At 46.6% G+C, this 22,381-nt stretch overlaps 1 protein-coding gene across 1 annotated transcript in view; it reads right to left on the minus strand.

The window, feature by feature from the left end:
* Positions 1–233: 233 nt before the first annotated feature.
* Positions 234–22,381, minus strand: part of ACVR2B (activin A receptor type 2B) — a gene marked incomplete at its 5' end in the record, with an annotated part of 89,601 nt that continues 67,453 nt past the window's right edge. Inside the window, 10 exons of the mRNA XM_084282324.1 lie at positions 234–646; positions 1,838–1,968; positions 3,862–4,000; positions 5,691–5,805; positions 9,943–10,091; positions 10,924–11,067; positions 12,142–12,285; positions 13,598–13,749; positions 15,100–15,209; positions 18,945–19,152. Of these exons, the coding sequence (XP_084138450.1) occupies positions 452–646; positions 1,838–1,968; positions 3,862–4,000; positions 5,691–5,805; positions 9,943–10,091; positions 10,924–11,067; positions 12,142–12,285; positions 13,598–13,749; positions 15,100–15,209; positions 18,945–19,152 (1,487 nt within the window). The 3' untranslated portion in view covers positions 234–451. The remainder of the gene's footprint in view (positions 647–1,837; positions 1,969–3,861; positions 4,001–5,690; positions 5,806–9,942; positions 10,092–10,923; positions 11,068–12,141; positions 12,286–13,597; positions 13,750–15,099; positions 15,210–18,944; positions 19,153–22,381) is intronic.

Genomic DNA, 22,381 nt, shown 5'->3' on the forward strand with positions numbered 1-22,381 from the left:
CATTGCATTTTCTAAGATGGTAGGTGGTTTTCCTTTATGTCACAGATGCTCCGCTCAGAAGACAGACTGATAAAGAGAAACCCAGAAAACTGAATAAAAAAAAAAAAAAACGAACTGAAGTGAGTTTGTTGAGGTTCTGAGGTACCTGCACCTTTTCTGCATTCATTAGTCGGCACCTGAATGCTTGCTGAAATGTCCATTTTTTTAATACAGTAGAGCAATGTGCTGGTAAAATTGATCCAATCCAAAAAAATAATAATAATAATAATAACAATAATAATAAAAAGTCAAGATAAAATAGCAGCTGCATTCACGTGTTTGTTGGATTTTTGCGTTTTTGTTTTTTTGTGTGTGTTTTTCTTTAAAACTTTTTTTTTCTTTTCTTTTCTTTTTTTTTTTTTTTTTTTTTTTCAAATCCACTGAGTCTGGAAAGACAAATGTGAACCAGGACTTAGATACTAGACTCTTTGGGCGGCAAGTCCACGTTGGTGACAGATGTCACGATGGAGACGAGGCAGTCCGAGGTAGTGCCGTTTACGGATTTGCGGATCTGAGCGATGCGCTCCTCGACACAGCCCGCCGAGAGCCGAGCCTCCGCGTCGTGGTCCCAGCACTCTTCGATGGTCACGCAGAGCTGCGCCAAGCCCTGCGGAGAACGGAAGAAGAGCTAAGCATCATTTCTCCGTGGTATGCAAATCAGCAGGAGATTAACTTTAAAATTTACTTCACTCGATTCTTTTCGCTTTTTAAGCTTCTGGCTTCTAAGGCTGTACGGTTTGGTCATATCTAGCGTTTCTCATAGACCCAAAAGTCCTTTTTTTCTTTTTCTTTTTTAATAACAAAGTGCATCATGAGATTTAGCAGTTAAAGCTTTAAAAAATGAGCCATCCAGTATTACGATTCCTATGATAACACCACCGGAGCTGGCAGTTCTGTATCAGTTACTAATGAAGCAGTTGTTTTGTTTGCAATCACTTCTATAGATATCCAAAAAATACCTGAATCCAACACTGCTGGAAGAGCACTGCTCATATTTGAATCCCACTCATCCAGAAACTGGAACAGTCAACTCTATCTACACCCAGCAGCTCTCCCTGACGTCTAGGCAATGAGTTACTACACCTGAATCTAGCCCAAACAGCAGCAGTTTGGTCAAAACAGAGGCATTTAGCTTCTTACTGAAGCCCTGGGAGGTTTCATGATCTGCTCACTTTCCCAGTCTGAAAAATCAGCTCTTTTATTAAAAACACTCATTTGAAATTATCTACCTCTGGGAAACCCATGCTGCATTTTACCTCATTGTCTGTTTGCCTTCATGTCTAATTAATTTTCCCTCAAAAAATTGCTCAAGTCTTGTATGCTATCTGGCTTGTGAGGAACATGTCTCCGATGGTACGGATCATTCTCTCTTCAATAATCAAAGGGACTTTATTTTCCATTCTTTAATCATATTAAACGAGTCCTACTAAATAAACGCACAGCACGCCACGCCACGTTCCCCGTTCACTTGCTCTGTCTGATTTTAATCAGCCAGTTTACCCTCCAAATACAAAAAGGGACAAACAGAAAGGGGAACGTGAAGGTGCCGTGCAAGCCCTCATTCCCTGGCTCAGACTCTCTCTGCAGGAGGCCACTATGCTAGGACAGCACCTGGGAGTGGTGAAGACACAAAGGTCACCTGCAGTTTAGTTTGTGCCTCAAGGCACCTCAATCCTGCCAGATCACTAGAAGATTTCCCTGCTATTTTTCCCTTTGAAGCTAACACGTGATGCATAACCACATCCCTCGTGCCCCTCACGCAAGAAATAACTTCCCCCATTAACCAGGAGGGACGTACGGGGTGTTTCAGCCAATGATCCTTGAACACGGGGCGCATCTTCTTGTGAACCACCACTTCTTGCAGGTCCTCAAGGGATGGGTGCTGACCTATTTCTTCTTCGAAAGGCAGCATGTATTCATCCACCGGACCTGAAGTGCAAGCAAAGGACCAGATTAGTACAGAAACAGCCTCTGTAGAGCCACAGCCTCCACAGAGCCACATCTTCCTCGTGTGTAAGCTGTGGCTCCAGAGCAACCTCAACCCACTGCAGCAAAATAACCTAAAGAAAGGTTTTGGCATGAGCATAATTTCACTTTAGGCACTGACTAGCAAGGTCAAACATTTACAGTGCTTGTAATCTCTTCCTTTGTGATCTGGCATGTTCATAGATTTAAGTCAGCCCTGATAGAGTAGAGCCAGATGCACTTGTCCCAAGTACCAGCTCCTAACTACAAAATGATTTCTGAATGCTTTTGTTATATCTGTTACAGCTGTGAACTGCTCTGGGCCACAAGAATGAGAAAACTGTTCTGAGTGCCAGTGCAGACCCTGGACTGCAGCAATAACTCCTGATCACTGAAACGTCATTTGGCCTTTGGCAATGTGGAGATACCCTCTTAGAAAAATGCAGCCCAGCTTAACTAATGGGCTTTCTCAGGGTGCTCAGTGGCATTACATATGATTTCTCAGTAGCGAAAAGCGACCTCTTGCAATAGTGGGAGTAATTCAAGAGGGTCTTTCCAGAATAAAATAAAAGAACTGACCACTTTAGCTGGTCATGAACTGCGACACCAAGGAAATGATGTTTAGGTACTCTGAAAATAAACAGTCACTAAAACAGCTTATCATTATTCTTGTTGACACAATGCCAGTCAGTAAAACAAACTGAAGTGCTTGTTCCAACAGATGGCATGATAATGCTCATGACCTTCCATTCCTCTTCTTCAAAGAGGAATCAAGACTATAAAGAGCTGCACTGGTGATCTCCAAGCCGAAGCTACTGATAACACAACCATGCTCACCACCTGGAATTGAGTCAATGCCCTGTTTCTGAAATTACACTCACTGCCTTTCAGCTTCAATGAGCAAGACAAGGCCTGTCTGTCAATGAAGTCAACAATGCTGACCATAATGATGGAACAGATCTGTTAAATAAGGTTCTGTACAATATTGCTTCTGACCTAAAATGGCAGATGGGGTTCGGCGTAACTCTCCCTCAGCCCAAAGTCTTCCCTCTGATATAAAGGTGCTGTGTATGACACTTGGAGTATCCTGGCCAGCTACTTCCTAAGCAAAGTTGAAAGGGGATCACAAAAATAAAAAGCAAAAATCCAGATAGATATCTGAGGGGCCTCAAATGAGAAGTCTCATTGCTGCATCTAACAGAGACCTGCAGAGTGATCCTGGGTACAACTGCTTCACCCCGCTATGCTCTTACTTCCCTGCTCCTCTGGCATTTTATCAGGTTAGGCAGGAACTTTTTGAAGAACCACACTCCTAGGCTCATGTCCTAATTATAATCAAGCTCTCCTTTGCTCCTACAATATTAACATCAATGTCTGAAGCCCAGGTGAGGTACTATTAATTCACAAACTTGATATTCAGCCCAGAGCACCCATATCTGCACAAGTAGAAGTTGGAGCAGGCAGCCTTGGAGCTAGTACAACAAAATGATAGCTTCCCTGACCAGAGGCAAGGTCCTGCAAATAGCAAGGATGTAACCAAGAGCAGATGGGCTACTTGGACAGAAAAGATGACCCATTTTGCAGCATCATTTTAGGATCAAACCCCTTGTGAAAGCGGACATGGTGAACTTTGATGGTATTAAAAGCACTTTGAGACTTGAACACTACAAAGATTGTTATCCACAGAAAATGACAGTTTACATTATAAATGAAGCAGATGAAAAACAGGTTAGCAGCCTAATAAGAATATGCCGTTGATTTTCTTTATTATTTATCTTTAACAAAGCCAGGCCCATTCTCTGGGCCAGCAAACCATGCTGAAACAGAGCTGTTCCTGGGGCAGATCTTTATTCTTACCATCAACTGCTCTACATCTGGAGACTAACTCCCACAATACCAGTCCCATTGCATACATGTCTATTCTCAGGAAGGCGTCTCGTTGGAAGTTGATTGCTCCCTCTAACACTTCGGGAGCCATATACCTCCTCGTTCCCACCTACAGAGAAAGAAACAGCTCGAGTTAAAATCCAGTTGGGTCCGTCAGCCTCCGTTGGTCAGAGATGAATGACAGCTGCTTTCATTAGCCTTAAGGCTACTTCTGCTAAATTTGCACCTCGCTCGGAAGACAACCAAAAGGGAGCTGTTTCTTCTGACACCGATTCTCAGTAAGTTCACTTGAGCCTAGATAAGCTACCTGAAGGAAAAAGCCAAAGAGCATGGCTACGTGTGTTGTATACATTTAGCATACAATATAGGTCTAACTCAGATGCAGCGAGGCACAGCGAGTAGGGATGAAATTCTCTGCATCCCACTGCATCTTGCTCCAGCAGCACATGCTGGAGGAGAAAATGCTGCCTTTGGAGACACACACACAACACCCCGAGGTCAAGCCAGACTTGGTTATTGCAGTCGGTGAAAATTGAATCCTCTTTCTCTAAAAATATACATGTAAAAAGAAAAAAAGAAAAAAGAAAAAAAGAAAAAAGATAAAGGAAAAGAGAAAAAAAAAAAGAAAAAAGGGAAAAGAGAAAAGAAAAAAGAAAAAGAAAAAAGAAAAAAGGGAAAAGGAAAAAGAAAAAAAGAAAAAAAAAAAAAAGAGAAAAGAAAAAGGGTAAAATCAATGTATCCTGAAATGGTAGAAAAAGGAAAACTTGCAAAAATTTCCAAAAAATTTGCATATTGCAAAACTTCTCAGATATTTATGGCTATATATAGGGCAGAATCATAGCCCGTGATGTAGGAGAGAGGACAGCACAGCAAGGTGAAAAGCACCTTTTTAATATGGGAGCTGAAACGCTTTTAATGTTTTTCTTTAGGGGTTTCTCATCTGATCTTGCTGTTACCTGAGGAATTGGGCAGAGAGGGAAACAGAGATGTAAGAAAGCATGGGAAATGCTGGAAAAATCCAAAGAAAGGTAGCAAAAATGAGGAAAGCTGTGAGGAGCTAACGTGAGGTAAGGGTAAGAAAGGAGATGGCATTGGAGACATTCATTCCTAAAACCCAGGAGGTGCCCGGAGGAACGGCTGCCCTTGCTGCACCCCTGCCCAGAGACAGTGAGGGGCCACTTGCTGCAGCTCACAGGTGGAAAATCCCAAATTGATCAAAACGCAGGAAATTGTTCACACAGTGCAAAGCCAGCACGCAAAGTTCACCATTGCGAAAGGTCACCCTGGCAGCGAGCCTGGCTGAATTCTTAAAAATAACTGAATAGTTTTAGGAGTGTTAATGTTTAATACTGAGGCAATAAAGAGACATCACGTCCCGTGTTTGAAGGGAGAAGTCGCTTGCCACCAGGGCCAGGCCAGACTGCACATCTAATTGTTTGGAAAGTTCCTGTCTTGGAGGAAATTAAATGCTCAGAAGTGGCACTGCAAGGAAAAGGTGCATGGGGGGACAGGGGAGATGTCACATTTGCACCACCATGTAGGGTTGGGTTGCCATCACAAAGGGCCAGGGGCTGAGAGCTGCGTCTGGGCTCAGGATTGCATGCTGCTCCTGTTTCCTTAGGTCTTGCTTTGCAAGGTCATGCTAAGGGGAAAAAAAAGGTGCTTTCCCCCGTATGAATTACGCAAGGAAGAAGAAAACATTCCCGTAATCTCCCGGCCTCCAGCCCGCATCTGCACAAACCGCCTCTACGCACGAGAAGCTGACTTTTTACGATGTTATTTTTAAAGATAAAGATTACCTGTCCATGAGTGTCCCCTGGAGGTTTTCCAGGTTCAAACCGTACAGCTAGACCAAAATCGGCCAGCACCGCCGTCAAGTCGTTCTTCAGCAAGACGTTTTTACTCTTGAAGTCCCTAGAGAGAGCCAAGAAGCGAGTTTAGGAGGCTTTATTACGGCATGGGTCTGAATCACAGCACAACACACCACTTTGTAACCTCTAAGTTTAGCAGCCCTGGGTGGATCGGCTCCTTTCTTCCTTCCCCAGCTGGCAAATTCAGCTGCTGGTGTCCGTGAGATGCCACCAGGCAGCCCTGTGCTGCTGGGCTGGGACCTGACCTAGCCCGGGGAAGGTGCTGAGGCCACTGCTGCCACCCTGACCCCAACCACGCATTTTTTTGGGTGCTTTTGTTGACTGCCATCACCTGCTGGAAGCAGGGGTGACCGAGGGTGGCACAGCAGCGGTGTCACGGGGGTGCTGGCAAACAGTTTCACTGAGCGCTGTCCTCACAGGGTGTGAAGGTCTCCAGCACTGCTCTCTGCAGGAGCTCACGCTCGGCAGGAGGGTGATTTACAGCATGTTTCGGGCACATAACCCTGAGCATCCTCAAGCCCTGGGTACCGGGGGAGTGTGATCAGACCTTGATGCGCCGCCTGAACACGTGGCGGTGCCACCTCCTCTTCCTGCCCAGAGGGGAAGCAGGGCACAGGGAGAGCAACGGGGAAAAGGAGGGAGAGAAAGCACAGCTTCAGGACAGGCAAGCTGCAGAAGTCCTGAGGAAATTACCAGCAAAATGAAATCCAGACAATGAGTTTCCCACCCACAGCCTTTGTAGGCCTTTACACCACTGGATAACTCCGTATCCCTCCCTTCCCCTCCAAGAGGTATCAAAGGAAGAAAAAAAAGGGCTACATATTCATCCCATTTAGGATAGAATTAATAGAATAGAATAGAATAGAATAGAATAGAATAGAATAGAATAGAATAGAATAGAATAGAATAGAATAGAATAGAACAGAACAGAACAGAACAGAACAGTTCCAGTAGGAAGAGACCTACCAAGATCACCAAGTCCAACTGTCAGACTACTTTGGGGCTAATCCAAAGCTAAAACATCAGCATGAGTATTATCCAAATTTCTCCTAAACACTGATGGGCACGGGGCATCAACCACCTTGCTAGGAAGCCTGTTGCAGTGTCTAACTACCCTCCCAGTGAAGTTTTTCCTAATGTCTAATCCGAACCTCCCTGCTGCAGCTTTGAGCTATTCCCACGTGTCATTAAAACAGGGAAACCCAGGACCAAGCCTTCCTTGGGCATCAGCCACAGTCTTCTATTACAATTCTGCTTTAATTGCAGGACTGGCTTCCCCTGGGTTGGAAATAAAGCAGGGGAGGGGGTGAGCCCCCACGGAGACGAGCTGCCCACGCAGCTGAGCAGTGGGTGTCAGCCTTTGCGGCGGAGAGGCTGGCGCTGTGCTTGAAGATGACTTCAAGGGGACATTTGGGTCAGCCCCGTGCTGCAGCACTGCTGCTTCGGGGCAGCTCAGGTGAGTCTGCAGGAGCTGGGGAGGGGGGGGCTGGATGGCACCGAGATGACTAAACCAGCCCAGCCTCGTTCCCCGGGCTCCCCGCATTTTCATCTGAAAGGGAATGTTTGGCAATATAATTAAATTACAGACCTTAGACAGCAGATGGCAATTGTCCTGTATGCTCAGCATTATAATTTCCCTATCATCAATTCACTCGGTGACCCTGCTGATTGCAGGACATTGCAGGCCTGCACAAAATAATTAATGAGGGCAGATACAATTGTTCCGCGCTAGAGCGACCTGTCAAAATTCCTTGGGAAGAGAGAAACTGCTGGACCAGAGAAAAGAGCTGCTGCCTGTGGCCGTGGAGAAAGCATCACGTGCAAAACCCATCCTGTGTCACCCAGCCCTGATTCTTAGCTCAAAACATCAGAAGGTTTGTCCAGATTGCAGCAACACAGCAAGCTATCCGCAGCACGATGGGCATTGCTGGCTCGGGGATTAGTGTGGGGGAAGTGGGTTATTCCCCTTCCAGCTGTGAAGCCTGAGAGAGGAACACAGCAGAAATCTGCCTGCTGTGGCCGCGGGATATCCAAAGACACAGGGCAGTCTTGTAGAGCCTGAGAAACATTTGCACATCTCTGTTGCACCTAAAAACACCCCTAACCTGCTACCTGCCATCTTAGAGACCGGCTGCCTCCAGGCTGTAGCAGTTTCCCCAAAGGCTTAGAAAGCAGCCATCACCCAACGACACAGATAAATGACTTTGCTCGGTCAGTGTTAGTGGATTACACCCTCCAGGATGGTACAGATTGTGCATGAGATTTTCACAAAGCTGTGGCTCAGCTGGGACCGCACAGGAATTATGCGATGCTCTTCCCCATTTTTCTATGCTTTCCTTCCTTCCACGGGCACCCTGAGCTGGCAAGAGTGAACTCAATGCAAACACACCCAGGACTGGGAGAAAGGCTTGATTCAACCCACGCCCAAGAGAATTCCCACCAACACCATTAGTAGGGACCCTAAAATAGTCGCTAGTAAAAAAGCGGCCTGAGAAGGAGAAAATTCCCTTTTCAGTCTCATCCTTGAAATCAGGGAACAAGGGAGCGAGTGGACAACAAGTGGTCGGTGCGTTAACCTGATTTAGACACCAGAGATTTTATTTTCTGCTTCCACGTGGGGGCACTTTAGCACCGACGAGCGATCCCATAACCTCCATCCCGCTGTGCCGGGGCCACTGTCCTAGGAGTTTGCTCAAAGTCTGCAGAGCAGCGACTCAGGGAGTCCCACCTGGCCTTCCAGCATCTTCGCAGGCATTGTGTTAACCCGTTCAGTGACTCCCCAGCTTTAAAAAGCATTCAGCGTTGTTTGTTTGTTTGCAGCACAAAAGAAAAGAATGGGGTAATCCAAGGAAAATCCACTGTGTCCTGAAACCCCGCTTCTGTAGGAACGTATTCAGTTCACCCCAGTGGCACGCTCTCCATCTTTTATCATTTATTAAACGGATGGGGACACTAATGAGCACGATCTGTTGCTTTAAAGCCTTTCTGTAGCTTTTCCCTGCTCCCCACCCTCAGGAATTTTCATGCATACACCGCAGCCTTTATTTTCACGGGGACAAATGTCAGGGCCACAGGGTCAGCCCCAGGAGCGGCACAAAGGCAGCTGCAGGCTCTTTCACCAGCCCCCAGCTCCCACCAACTTGAAGGTTTGGGGGGGCCCCACGGGGGCTGGGACATCCTTTTAAAAACAGAGATCATCTTGCCGTGTAGGAAGACGGCCCCATTAGGTTGGACGCAGATTACTGCAGCTGGGCATGGGGCTTAAGAATCTCCTCGATGAAGGGCAGTGGGGGAGCACGGCTGTGGATTACTGCCCACAGCCACACAACCCACACAAATCCCTTGGGGAAAGCTCCCCCTCCTGCCCTGCTGCTGGCGAACGACTCAGTAGTGATGGGGTTGGAAATGGATGATCTTTAAGGTCCCTTCCAACCCAAACCATTCTGTGAATCTACGAGGTTTTAAACCAGGGCAAAGGACGTGGGACTGCAGGGATGGGCGAGGGCTAAGACAAGCATCGCTGCAACAAGGATGGTTTCACCCTCTTCATTTGGGATTCCTGTTGTACCCACATATGAGCCAGGAGGTCTTGGGGTCACAGTGCCCTTCCTCTGCTGTCTCTCATAAGCACCCTGGCGAGATTTGGGCACCATAAAACTACCGTGAAAAATAAATAGCAGCTATTTTCTACATTTCTACATTTTCTCATCAGAACACAATGTTCGAAAGCTCTGTGGGAAGACATACAGTGGAGTTATCAGTCTAACACACGTAGGGAAGAACACGGTCCAAATCTTCAGATGGCCACACAAATACATGGATTATAATGTAACTCATCAAGCACAGACTCTTTCAATAGAGGTTCTCCAGCAACCAAGCTCCCCTTCCCTACACACATCAAGAGAAGAGCTGAGGGCAGAGGGAAGCGCCTGCCCTTCAGACATTTGCCATAAACCACCACCAAGCACACATACTGCTTCACAGACAAGATGCTGATTACCTGCTCTTTGCCATTTCTGATGTGGGTGAAAAAATTCTTGTCTTAGCATAGAATTTTTGGGGCTAAAAGGCATTCGCTTTCCAAAAGCACAATCTCCTCCTCTGGTTGACAGCATCATTTCAAACAGATTGTGAATAGCTGAACAGGAAACTTGAAAAGTGTTCACAAAAGAGGCCATACCTGTGTGCTATAGCAGGTTTGTGCCCTTCACCCTTGCACCAAGGGACATCTTCATGTAGGTAGGACAAGCCACGGGCCATGGTTTCTGCTACATGGCAGAGCTCATTCCAGCTGATGATGTTGCCCTTCAGGTAATCCGTAAGAGACCCCTGTAAAACAGGACATCGCATGTTCTTAACCACAGCCCCTGCTTCTAAACTCATCAGTTTAGAAAACTGGTTTTCATCAGTGCTTGAGAAACATAAACCTTCATTTAAGAGGTAAAAAATATCACCAGCAAAAGTGAAAATGAAGGAGAAGTAAAACCCCAAAGCATTTATGAGTTCTCAGCCCTTGACAGCACAGAAAGTGTCTGATCTCCCAAATAAGTCCCAAGTCTACTCATCTGCCAGGGAAGGCTTGGAAGGCACAAAATGGTCTCAAAACAGAGCAAGTCGAACAGCTTAGGAAAAGGGAGAACCTTGCATGCAAGAAGATGTTGCATGGTATCAGCTGGTGGTGGAAATGATTGACTCACTAGGCCTTGAATTAAACAGAGGGATAACGCTGCTGGCTCAACCCCGATTTGTGCATGTTTGTTTTATTTTAAGTGTTAGTCACGTTTGATAACTAAAGCAATCCGTGAAAGAGGAGGTATGCCCTGAGTTTCAAAAGCAAACACAAAGCCTATCTGCAAGGGCTGGGTTGGGATCTACGTGTGCTATGAGACAGCAACCACTGCACACAGGAGCCGTGGCCTTTTGTACCACCTCTCTCTCCCCAGCTCCCACCTTTCTTCATTGTGTGTTTGTGCAGGAGAGCCTTGAAAGCCAAAAGAAGGGCCTCTGAATAAGGGGAGCAGGAGCAGCCCTCCACTAGCACCAGTGGCAGACTAACTGGACCATGGGGGAGCTTCTGGGAGAATATTAGACACCAAACGCTGCTGCTTCATGCCCAGCCAGCCCTCTGCCTTCCCCAAATGTATGTGCAGCGATACGTTACCTTGTCGTGGAAAGCTGTGATCAGCCAGAGCTCTGTCTCTAGGTTTGTCCCTCTTTTCTCTGCTGCGATAAATTGCAAAAGGTTTTCATGCTTCATGCCAGGAGTATTGAAAATCTCCCTCTCGCTCTGCCAAGATTGCTTATCCTAAAGCAGGGAGAAATGCACCATCAAAGATCACTCTTCCCTTTAAAGCAAACAACCCCTTCAGCTCAGTCAGAGCCGCTCATGTTCCTCTTAATACCATTCTCCAGCATTTTGATGTGATGCATCCCTTCAAAATGAGGCTGTTTTCCTAGAGGGTAGGTGCCGGAGGAAGAATGGAAGTTGCTGTTCTCAGTCTCGCTTCTCCAAAATTATCCTCAGCTATTCCTAAAGCGCATGTTTGGGTTCGGATTCCACCCCCCTGCCCAGCCTCGCTGAGAAATAAGATTTCTTGAGATTTCCAAAGAAAGAAGGCAGAAATAAAGCCTGTGCATGCAGCACCCAGATCTGCATTGTAGCCGTAATTGTTACGACTGCAAAATCTAATCTAGGCTCTATTGAATATTTACTAGTAGGTCACAGCTGGCATGGACAGAAGATGTGCAAATCTCCTTTAGCAATGCTATGACAACAAATACAGGGAGAAAAAATTAACGAATAAGGAGGTAGCGGAGGAGCACAAAGGCGTTTTAGTCATTCTTCTCTCATTTGACTTTTGATTGCTCTACTCTTTCCATTTACCATTCCTAGACAGTCAAGTCAGGAGCATTCAAAGGTTTCCTGGAGTGGAAGACGTGAGCTGAGAGACACGCTGCAACGCCGTGAGCTTGCACAGCACCAGGGCTGTGCCTCTGCAAGCTGAAAACTGCTAGGTTGGGGTCTGGGTTTAGGATTTGTGTGCCGGGGCAGGACACACAAAGACAGGGATTTGGTCCTTTGTGCACTTCGGGCATTGCAGACCGGCTTTTAACAACACGGCCATTTGCAGTGATCCCGTGGATTTTAAAATGTGCTTGTTTGCCCTTCTTGCAGCAACAACTACTGCAGGAAGCATTCGGTAATGAGGTAACACAGAGAAAAGTATAGGGGATGGAGGGTCCTTGAACTCTTTCTCCCAGCAGAAGAGTCCAAATACATCTTTGTAATGGTCTCAAAAACACCTCCACAGGCATTCGGAGCATCTCAGCACTGGCAGGCAGCCCTACGAGCGAGCCCTGAAGGTGATGCCCTTCTCACCTGAATAGGGAAGATTTTCACAGCCACGTAGTCGTTCATCAGCTGAGCCTTCCACACGCAGCCGAAGCGTCCCCTCGCCTTGATCTCCAAGAGCTGCAGAGGCTTTAGGCCAACCAGGGGAGAAGGAGGTGGTGGGCCGGGGTCCTGCACAAGAGAAAAACACTGTCGCAAGTTGAAGTGGGACTGTAGAGCAAAGGGGGAGGAATGGAGACACTGTGTGTGGGGAAAGAGGTGTGAAGAAGGGGCCTGTTATTTCATCCAAATTATTGAGATGTGCTCTTCACAGCAAGAGCAGCACTAAATTCCCTATTTTGCTTTGCAGGGTATTTGTACAGAACATATATAACAACCTGTGCCTTCAAGTGTCACTCGGTGTGTCAAACCACTGCCTGTCATCCTCTGGCAAAACCTGAATTCTCCAGTGTTTTCAAAGCAACGGCTATTTCGGGCTGTAAAACACTGATGACCTCAAGGCTACCTCCTGCCAAAAGTAGGAACTTTTTCATCTTTGTGACCCAACGGCAAAATACACCGACAACCTCCAACTGCTTTGCACTTAATTAGGAGTGCTTCCCATAGCCCTAGCAGTGGGCAGTAAACAGGTCTGTCAGCATTATAAAGATAGTATCTGCCGGGAGAACAATGCAGCCCCAACATGTGGCAATGGAGCTCTGTCCTATCTACTTTCAGCCTTGAAAGGCTCCCAGCATGGTCTGTACAGGGCAGAGGAAGACGGCAGAGAAAGCTGCTGGCCCCTTCAGAAGAAACCAGAAGGCTCAGGGCACAGCAGAGCCAGCAAAGACCAGTTCTCGATGGCTTTGGGCTGTGAGGATGACCTCCTGCATGCATTCTCTGATGGCTCATAAAAACTGAGCTTCAACAGGGAAAAAACATCTCCTCTCACCCCATAAAACTGATAGGGACTTTCTAATCTCTACAATCTCCACTCCTCTGCAAAGTTGGCTGAAATTAGGCAATGGGTTTGACGGTTTGGGAGGAAGGGTAGCCACCAAGCAGGGTTGTGTAACTCCATCCCTTAGGAATTTTGGAAATGGTGATAACCTGGTCTAAACCCACCAACCTCACAGGGGGTACGAATGCTGTCACGGGGCCGACTGTAGCATTGACTTCAAAAAGATGGAGAAGAAAAGTTAGGCCACCTGAACAGTGTTAAATTTGAAGAAAAATGAAGAAATTGTTCACGATAAGGGTGGTGAGGCACTAGAACGGGATGCCCAGAGGAGCTGTGGGTGCCCCATCCCTGGCAGTGCCCAAGGCCAGGCTGGATGGGGCTGAGGGCAGCCTGGGCTGGTGGGATGTGTTGGAACTGGATGGGATTTGAGGTCCCTTCTAACCCAAACCAGTCGGTATTGTAGATATACTGAGCAGTCTCTGTGCCTACCATAATGTACAAACAGAGGGAAATGACTTGGAGAAGCCAGAAATTCCTCCTCACCTCATTGATGTCGACATGCCCGTAGGGGGGCTTGCGGTGCCGATACATCCAGAAGGCCAAGAGGATGGCCATTGACAGGACAGCAATGGGGAGCAGAGAGTACACCAGGATGTTGAGCAGAGAGGGTGTTGGTGGCGGTGGCTCGTATATGACTGTGAGGAAAGAGCAGGGAGAACATGGGGAAAGACCTTTTAGAAGCGTACCCACACTGTGAGCTACCTGTCCAGACATAACCCAACACTGCCCTTCCTTCTGCTCCAAAGCCAACAAATCTTAGTGGCATGTCTCATCACATCCTTGCACAAGGCTCCACCATTTACTCTTTTCCATATTGCCATTACTAACAGTCCAATGGTCCAAATCACACTTCACAGACTGAGCTTCCCCCTGACCTTTATTTAACATGGGCGTTCTTACTGAGATATCTAAAGGCTGAAAATTTCCTCCTCTTAACCCTTCTGAAGATATGAAGCAAGCAGAGTACGAGACCCCTCGTGGAGCTGCTTTGCCTTTTGCAGTGATTGACAAGACGTCAGTTTTCAGTAAAATGCTGCAGGAGCCACAATCAAATGCACTATTCCCACAGTAGTTCTTGTTCCAAATTACATCAGTGCAGTTGAGACACAAACAATGGGAATACTAAATGGAGCCATGTTGCTATGTTGGAGACAGGGAAGGAAAAAATAGCAAGACCTGCCAAATTAAACAAAAAAACTGTGAGAGAAAGAGTATTTGCTACTAGGTTGCTACGGGTACATTAATAACAGGAGATAATAAAAACCATGTAAACAATTAAAAACCTAACAGGAAAGCCCAGGAAAATCTGATAATGGTCTCTGGGAACATCTCAGTAAATGCAGGTAGTTGATAGCAAAAGGAATCATCTTACGGAAAAGATACACCTGCTTTAATAATTTTTTATTGAATGATACTTGAATGTGAGCCTACAGCAAAAGGAACCAACACTTTTCTATTAGCCTCTAAAGCAGGACTGACTATGACTTTTTTTTTCCTTGAAGTACATCCAAAACCTCACACCCATTCCCTTTTAATGCTCAGACCAACACAATGCTGCGTTTCAGCCAATAAAAAGCAAAAACTCTGGATGCCCGAGGTTTTTGGAGCCTTGTGAAATGAAAATTAAAGAAGTAGGTGTCAAAATGCCTTTAAGAGATTGAGTCTTGATCCCCCTTGTGTAAGTTACACTGACCTTTTCCCTGAGGGCTTGTAAGAGCCCACTGTGAACGTCCACCACCAAGAAAACCCAATCCTCACTAGTGATGGACGAGGTGTTGGTACAACACACTTTATCCAGAATTACATTACATTAAGAAACTGTTCTTAAAGAATCTTAGGAGAAGGATTTGGGGATTTTGTAAGCAAATGACAATTTGCGTCCTGTCAGATGCATTTTTGTGCTCAGCATCCAGCAACCCAAAGTCATCATAAACTGGGTCAAGGCAAAGAAACCCCGCAATTCCCCATCCACAGCAGTCACTCACCTTCTGGGCCGGTTACTTCAGGCAAGTGGGTGAACTTCTCGTTGCAATAGTTGCCCTCGCAGCAGCAGAAAAAGACTTGAGGATTTTCTTCTGTGGCTACACACTCCTGCCTGCGTCAGGGAGGGACACACACAGCAGCAAAGGGAAGAGAAAAACAACGTCAGCCAACTTGCGTCTTCAGGAACAAACACAGACATCCCCAAAATCGTCTTCTCCATGTGCCTTGTCCTGCTGGCACAGCCTGGCAGGCTCTGCTTACAGGAAACTCAGCACTCACATACCCCGGTGGATAGCAAAGACCCTTGAAAAGGCCATAAAGGAAACAAATGCTTCCATATGTACTGAAGACATTAGATGGCGAATAATAAATAACAGCAGGCTCCGCTAAGTGAATGAGAAGCAGAAAAACAACAGAGAGGTGCCTCGCATCCTGAGTCGTGCCTCTCCTGCAGCCTGTACCTATGCTGCTAGGGGTGAGAGGTGTTTTGAGCGTGCAATTAAAGCTTGTGCCATAAAGCTCATATGAAGAGGGCTGAGCTAAGCCTGCTCTCACTGGCGTTAGCATCCCTAACTGTACACGCTGCAAGACACCTGCAGTGCCTCTGATTGCTGAAGGCAGGAGGGAGGCTGGAGGTTTGTTGTTGCGTTGTTTTTTTTTTAAGTTTTATCTTCAAGTGCCATCTCCTTCCCCTTTAAGAAAAAATCCTATACCTGCACGAAAGCCTTTAAGGAATTCAGGTTGCAGCCCTCACGTTTCTAATTTCCCCTTTATCAAGGCAGCCTCCTCGGCGCTGAGGTTTCCCTCCCCATTTCACGAGGCGTTAGGGGGCTTCCACGTGCCAGAGCAACTCCACTTCCCCCCCTCCTCCCTCTCCCACAGATCGATGCAGAAGAGATGATTTCTGCAGGGCTCCAGCAGTCCTTTCTTTCTGTCTCTTAAATACCCACTTCCCTTCCCTGCCACTTTTCGCGGCGTTGCCCTCTGCTTTTAGTTATTCCGCTCGCAGAGCCGCTCTCTGCAGAGAGCTGTATCAAACTATTTCCTGAAGACCGGCTAAATTATATGCATAACTTCCTTCCTTCAACCACTCGGAGGAAGTAGCAAAACAATCATATGCGTTTGACATTATTACTCATTTATGAACCCATGCCAAGCCTCCCTTTCTGTGGTATCACTGACATAATGCCACGAGGAGGATGGAAAGGGCTCTCTTAAATCGCCACGCAGGGTAGTTGTGAGGACTTTATTCCTTTCGGGGAAAAAAAAAACAAGGCAGTTTTAGCTGAAATGCCTCATGCCAGGCCTCAGCTGGGAAGCACTTGGTTGGTTCGGGGGGCTTTTTCTTTTTCAACTTCAAAGCAGAAAGCAGCTATTTGAGTTATTCAAATGGACACAGATATTTCAACAAGTTAAGCAATGCTTCCAGATGCTTTTCCTTGAAATCAGATAACAAGCCATTTGGATTTAAAAGCATCGGTATTGGAGTCTTCAATAGCAAACACATCCTTTGCTAAATCTGTTGGTTAAGAAATCAAGCTAATGAGTGAAAACAGCCTGCTCCACATCTGCAGTTCATTATCCCCGTCTTTCAGTTGGTGCGCGCTCAGGGCAGCCATCCAGGTACATCTGACATGTTATACTTAGCAAATATTAGAAATGATACAGTGGGAGAGAATGACACATTTTTCTACGGCAGCGAGAGCACGTTTCGAGGCAGTTCACGTGCTCTTCAAGGGAATGTGAGCACGACCTCTCCGGTGGGGCTGTGTAAATAAACAAATAGCACCCGGTTGATTTTTAACCAGTCCCTTTCCCCTACAGCCTTCAATGCACATGTGCCGCGTTCTGGTTTCCTTATTATAAAGAGCAGAGGAAGGAGCCCTCATCCTCAGCATCCTGACTGCTGCTCTCCTGCATTCGTCACCTTCTCGTGACACAGTTACATGCCTGCCTTGTAACACTAAGTGCTGCCAATGTGTTAAGCCCAGAGATGTTGCAGGAGGACCCAGCAGGGCTGTGTACTGCATGCAGGGGACACTGCAGGGAGCTCCAGGTGCATCGCCCAAGGAGCTCAGCACCCAGCAGCTCAGCATCCAGCACAAAGGTGCCACAGATGAAGACAGGAAGGGTATCAACACAGCACTGCTGATTGCAAAAATCATCTTTTAAGCTGTTTTTGCCATTGTGGGATGCGACGCTACCTGCATGAAAGACTGAAGAGGGCACTCAAGGGAAAAAGAAAAAAAAAAAGACTCGATTTAAACAGCCCTTATTTAATTAAAGCTAACCTTTATTTCAAATGCTGCTTTCAACACTTGCACTTGTTTGCTAATTCTCAGAACATCTTTTAGCTCTGCCCTGAACTGCGACTTTGAAGAATCGGGCTGCAGGATAATGGATGCTCAACCCCAGGGCTGAGAAAAGGCTTGTGAGGAGCCCTGGAAACTTTTTACCGTTGTAACGGAGCAACACATTATGACAAAGATTAAGAAGCACTACATCCCTGCACGGAGGCTCTCAGTGACAATACAAGTGTCACTGCAAACGAAAGCAGGCACTGAAAGGAGAAATCTGTTTACAGTAAACACTTCTGCTTGGAAATACCCAGCTAGAGTGACCTTCTGTTCTCAGGAGGATTGGCATTAAAAAAACTAATGGGCCAAGAAGGATTGATTTATCAGTTAAAAATAAAAAGTTAATTTTACACAGAGCCCAACCCTGCAACCGGCAAGGGAATAGGTGTGGTAGGAAAGAAAGCCTAGAGCTAGTAAGAGAAGGAAGATGAGGAACTAACTCACAGCTGGGACATGCCAAGACAATAGGCACAAGACCAGGGACAACGTGCAATGACTAAGGAAAACTTCCAGCCATCGGACAGAGCTGGTCCCAGCTAAAGCCGACAGCTTAGGACCTGGTGTCCTAAAACCTTTAGGACTGGAAGCTAGAAAAACGATGCTGTGATTGCAACGAAGGTGACAGCAGCTTATGCGGGTGTGACACTGAGGGAAATCATTGAATTTTGTATTCTGATCCTCCTTATTGATAGAGCTGGGCTTTGTTTGGTTGGTGTTTGTTGTTTTGTTCTCGCTTTTAACAGAAACGCTGCCTGAGCTCTGAACTACTGAGCATTGTCCTTTTGAACCGGGAAACTTCAGAGGGCCGTTTTCTTCAGCTGGAGTTATTTTCCCCTCTGTAGAATTGCATTAAGGGAAATGAGAAAAGACTAGCTTATTCTCCCAGCTATTTAATGAGGCTGGAGCCTTCATACTACAAAGCTGCTCTGCTTTTCAGCTCGTTACTTGCGGCAACACGCAAACATGAGCGTTACTTTTGCTGTCCCACTCTTTCTCCCAGCCTATCTCTTCGCTCAGCCGAAGAACAGCAAAACTTTTTGCAACATCACAAATGCCAGAATATCTCAACCTCTAAACACCCCCAGATATCTGTGTTTTTTTTTTGTTTTTTTTTTTTTCTAGAGAGATCCAAATGATTCCAAGTTTTCCTTTGTATCGCCAAATGCTCTTGGAAGAACATATTGCTCTTCGTTTGATGGTACAGGACACGTTTTTCAAAGCATGCCAGAATTATCAAAGCTTTGCTAAGGGAAAGAAGAAAGAAAAAAAAAAACACCACACAACAAAAAAACTTAAAGTGCATTTTGCAGCCTCTATTTAGAAACTAAAGTGACAATTTTGAGAGCTGCATTAGCAACAGAGGTAATTACTGGGGATGAATGGGCCAATTGACTTGGACCTGCTTTCTTTTCCTCGATGCAAAAATCACAAGCTTTTGCACTTAGAGCAACAATTAAACCTGCCTTCAGGGAAACCAGTTAGGCTATTACCTGTCGTAACAGTTGAAGTCGTCTAACCAGCAGCCTTTCTTCACCAGCTCGATGGATCCCGAGTTGTTTCTCCAGGAGGCGTAGCAGTGGAGCCGCTTGTCCTTCTCCCCCTCGCAGCGCTCCACGCCGCTCTGGTTGGTCTTCTCCAGCTCCCAGTTGGCGTTGTAGTAAATGCATTCCCTCGTCTCTGCCTCCCCGTGGCCTGGTCCTGCAGCAAAAGTCAAAGCCCAAGCACGTTCAAGCAAAATCATTCACAGATCTCGGGAGGCGCATCTCCACGGGGCCTTGCTTTGGGTGACGCACGCGTTGGTATTGAACTACACGTGCCATAGACATGAACTTCAGCACAGCGTGTTCTCCTTTGCCAATCTGAGGTGGAGAGCAGGGATCAGGTTGGCCTCAGCTCACACCAGGAGCCTGTGGTGAAGTCAAGAGCCCCACACAGACCCCAAGGCCCCCTCTGGCCAGTGCCTCAAGCACAGGTCCCTAGCATGGGGAGGTGGCACGGCAATCCACACCGTGTTTTTTAACCACAGAAGGCCTGGTTAGGAAAGAGATCCTCCCAGGGTGCTGCTTGCCACGTGCTGGGCTGGCACACAAGGTAGTTACAGCCTCCCTCTCCACAGCTATTTCAGGAAACACCACCTAAAAATAAAGGGTTTATTATGCGGGTAGGACGTAATTGGGAATGGAGAATATTCATCCTGCAGAGGAGGGACAGACCAGTACCAAGTCCTCACTTAGATCCCAGTTCAGGCTTATTTCACTCAGCCTCCTCACGCTAAATGCCATTTTTTTATTACGTCGCCTTTCCACCAAAGCAAGACGCTCAGCAAAAGCAACTCCATTCCCCGAACAACTTTGGTCACCCTACATGGACCTCTGGCCACCACAAACCAAGGACTCTCCCTGTGTTTTTACTCAACCTTTTATCAAAGGACCAAGGAGTTTCTGCAGTCCCTAAAGTAAAGCAATTCCTCCACAGCCATCAGACTGCAGAGCAGAAACACAATTATAGATACACCAGTTTAAAAAAGGAGTTAAGCAAGGACATGGTGATATCCGCATGTGACATAATTTGTCTTAAACCTTAGAAATCCTCTCTTTATTTGGAAATACTCTGCACCACAGCATTTTGATGATTTGTTTAAAACGAGTGGAAAGAAGGAAACCAAACACAGGAGATGTAAGCAGATAGCCAGAAATAGCACCACGAAGCGCGTGGCTTTGCGAATCCTGAGATGTCCTGCAGCCATCTGCCCTTGGGATCACCCATCCAAGGCAAGGTCAGACCTGGCTGTTACACTGATGGATCGCAATCACAAAAAAATGTTGGTATCCCAATAAACTGTGTTGACAATTGGGTAAAAAAACATGAATGGGTCCCGCAGGATGGTGAAATGAAAGTGCTGTGCTCCCAGAATAGCCAGAGCTTTGCAAACCGCAGAACTACGCTTCTGGCAGGAAAATTTTGCAGTGTTTTTACGACTCTGCCTTCTCCCAAGGCTGTGTGTGCAACTTTTAATGTTGGGTTTAAGGCGGTCAGGGCCACGTCTGGATGATCTAAATGCAACCTCATCTCTGATTCTTGCTCTACGAGGCAAAGCAGCCACTTCGGAAAGGTCTCTAAAGGTGATTCAATTTGACTTTCAGGAGACATGGAGCAGCGAGTGGCTTACAGCTGGCAGAGGAAACACCCAGCCAGGCATGGGCACCAGCTCCTTGCCTTGATGGCAATCAAGCTGTCGATGCAGCCTTCTGCTGGCCACAGGCAGCAGGTAAGGATTGCACAGCATCCTGCAGCTTGGAAAAGATCTTCGAGCTCATCAGGTCCAACCATTGTCCTGACCTACTGAGTCCTGACACCAAACCACGTCCCTTAGTGCCACTTCCATATCTCTTAACACCTTCAGGGATGGGGACTGCACCACCTCCCTGGGCAGCTTGTTCCAGTGCCTAAGCACCCTTTCCATCAAGAAATTCTTCCTAATGTCCAATCTAAACCTCCCCTGGTGCGATTTGGGATCACTTCCTTGCATCCTTCCCTTGTCACTTGAGAAAAGATGACCCTGTACAGGGCAGAAGCATGACCACAAGAAGTGTGACTACAAGAAATGTGACCACAAGAAGAGTGACCACAAGAAGTATGACCACGGTTCCTATATGGGCTGGGGGTGATGTGCCCAGCCTGCTCCCAGTACCGACACACCTGGCCTCAGCAATGGGTAAAATTTTTGTGGTATGGAGCAAACCCATCAGACTGGAAAGATCTCTCTGCATTTTGAAGAGGTGTTCGATTCCTCGATAACTCTTTTTTGGGAAGAATGTTTCATCTGCATCGTGGGAGAGACTGGAAGGAAGGAGGGGTATGAGCAAGTCATAAAGCTGACTTCAGGAACTGGAAATTATATTCAAAGCACACACGAACAAGAGCTCAATTTCAATAGCACCTGCAGGTTTTATCGGCACTTGCAAAGCTCCATCTGAGTTTTCCTCTGACAAGTTGCTTACTATAATAAAAACAACCTACCAATATCCCTCAACACGGAACAGTGTCAATATTGACACTCCTTGTTAAAGCCTTGATATTTGTTCTGCTGCTACTTACGCTGCGCTTTGTTAGGGCAGATTAAGCGTTTTTGCTAAATAAGAGTTAAATCAGCAGGAAAGCGAGGGAGCATCGCCTCGTGTGCAGAGGGGCTGATGCCTTTTTATTTATAAAGGAATGAGTAAATATCTTAGCTTCATTGTGATACTTAACATGGCTTCCAGCTGATACTTGCTGGAAATTGGTCCATTCCTCGAATCGCATTTTGTGACATCGTTCCCATCAGCCCAACCCAAATCCTGCTTCTGCACTAGATGGAAATTTCCTCTCCCTCCCCCAACCAAATCTCCCAGAAAGGAGGAGATTTAATGAACCATTTGCCTGGGAAGCAGCCCCAAAATCTAATCCCAGCTCAGCTACCACTGTCTGTAACCTCAAGCAATATCGGGCAGCCTCTGCTTTCTCCACCTGGGCCGATGCAATGCACAAAGCTGCGGGGAGATTTGAGGTTTCCACTGTGCTTTGAAAAGAGAAACTTCAGCCCGCTAAATCCTGAGCTCAGCCCAGGCTCCCTTCCCCCAAGACAGTTGTCTTTTCTGGAACAAGTTTCAGATTAAGAGTACGATCTGCTTGCAAACACGCAAAGCGAACTCTGCAAACAGCAACCGCGCCAAGAAAACGGCCTTTCGCAGTTTTTTCCCCCTATCAAAGTTGAACAAAAGCACGTACAAAGTTTGGGATGAATGACTAAATACACGTACGTTTCCCTTAACGCCGCTCTTAAGGATGCTCGCCTTCGGAAGACGCTTTAAAAATCCCGTGTGTTTGCTACCTGCTTTTAGATCTTCTTAAAAAGCCCCTTGGTGAGCATCCCCAGCCTGCTAGGTGC

Source organism: Netta rufina (assembly GCF_964035555.1).
Source record: "Netta rufina genome assembly, chromosome: 2".
In the NCBI taxonomy this organism is placed as follows: Eukaryota; Metazoa; Chordata; class Aves; order Anseriformes; family Anatidae; genus Netta; species Netta rufina.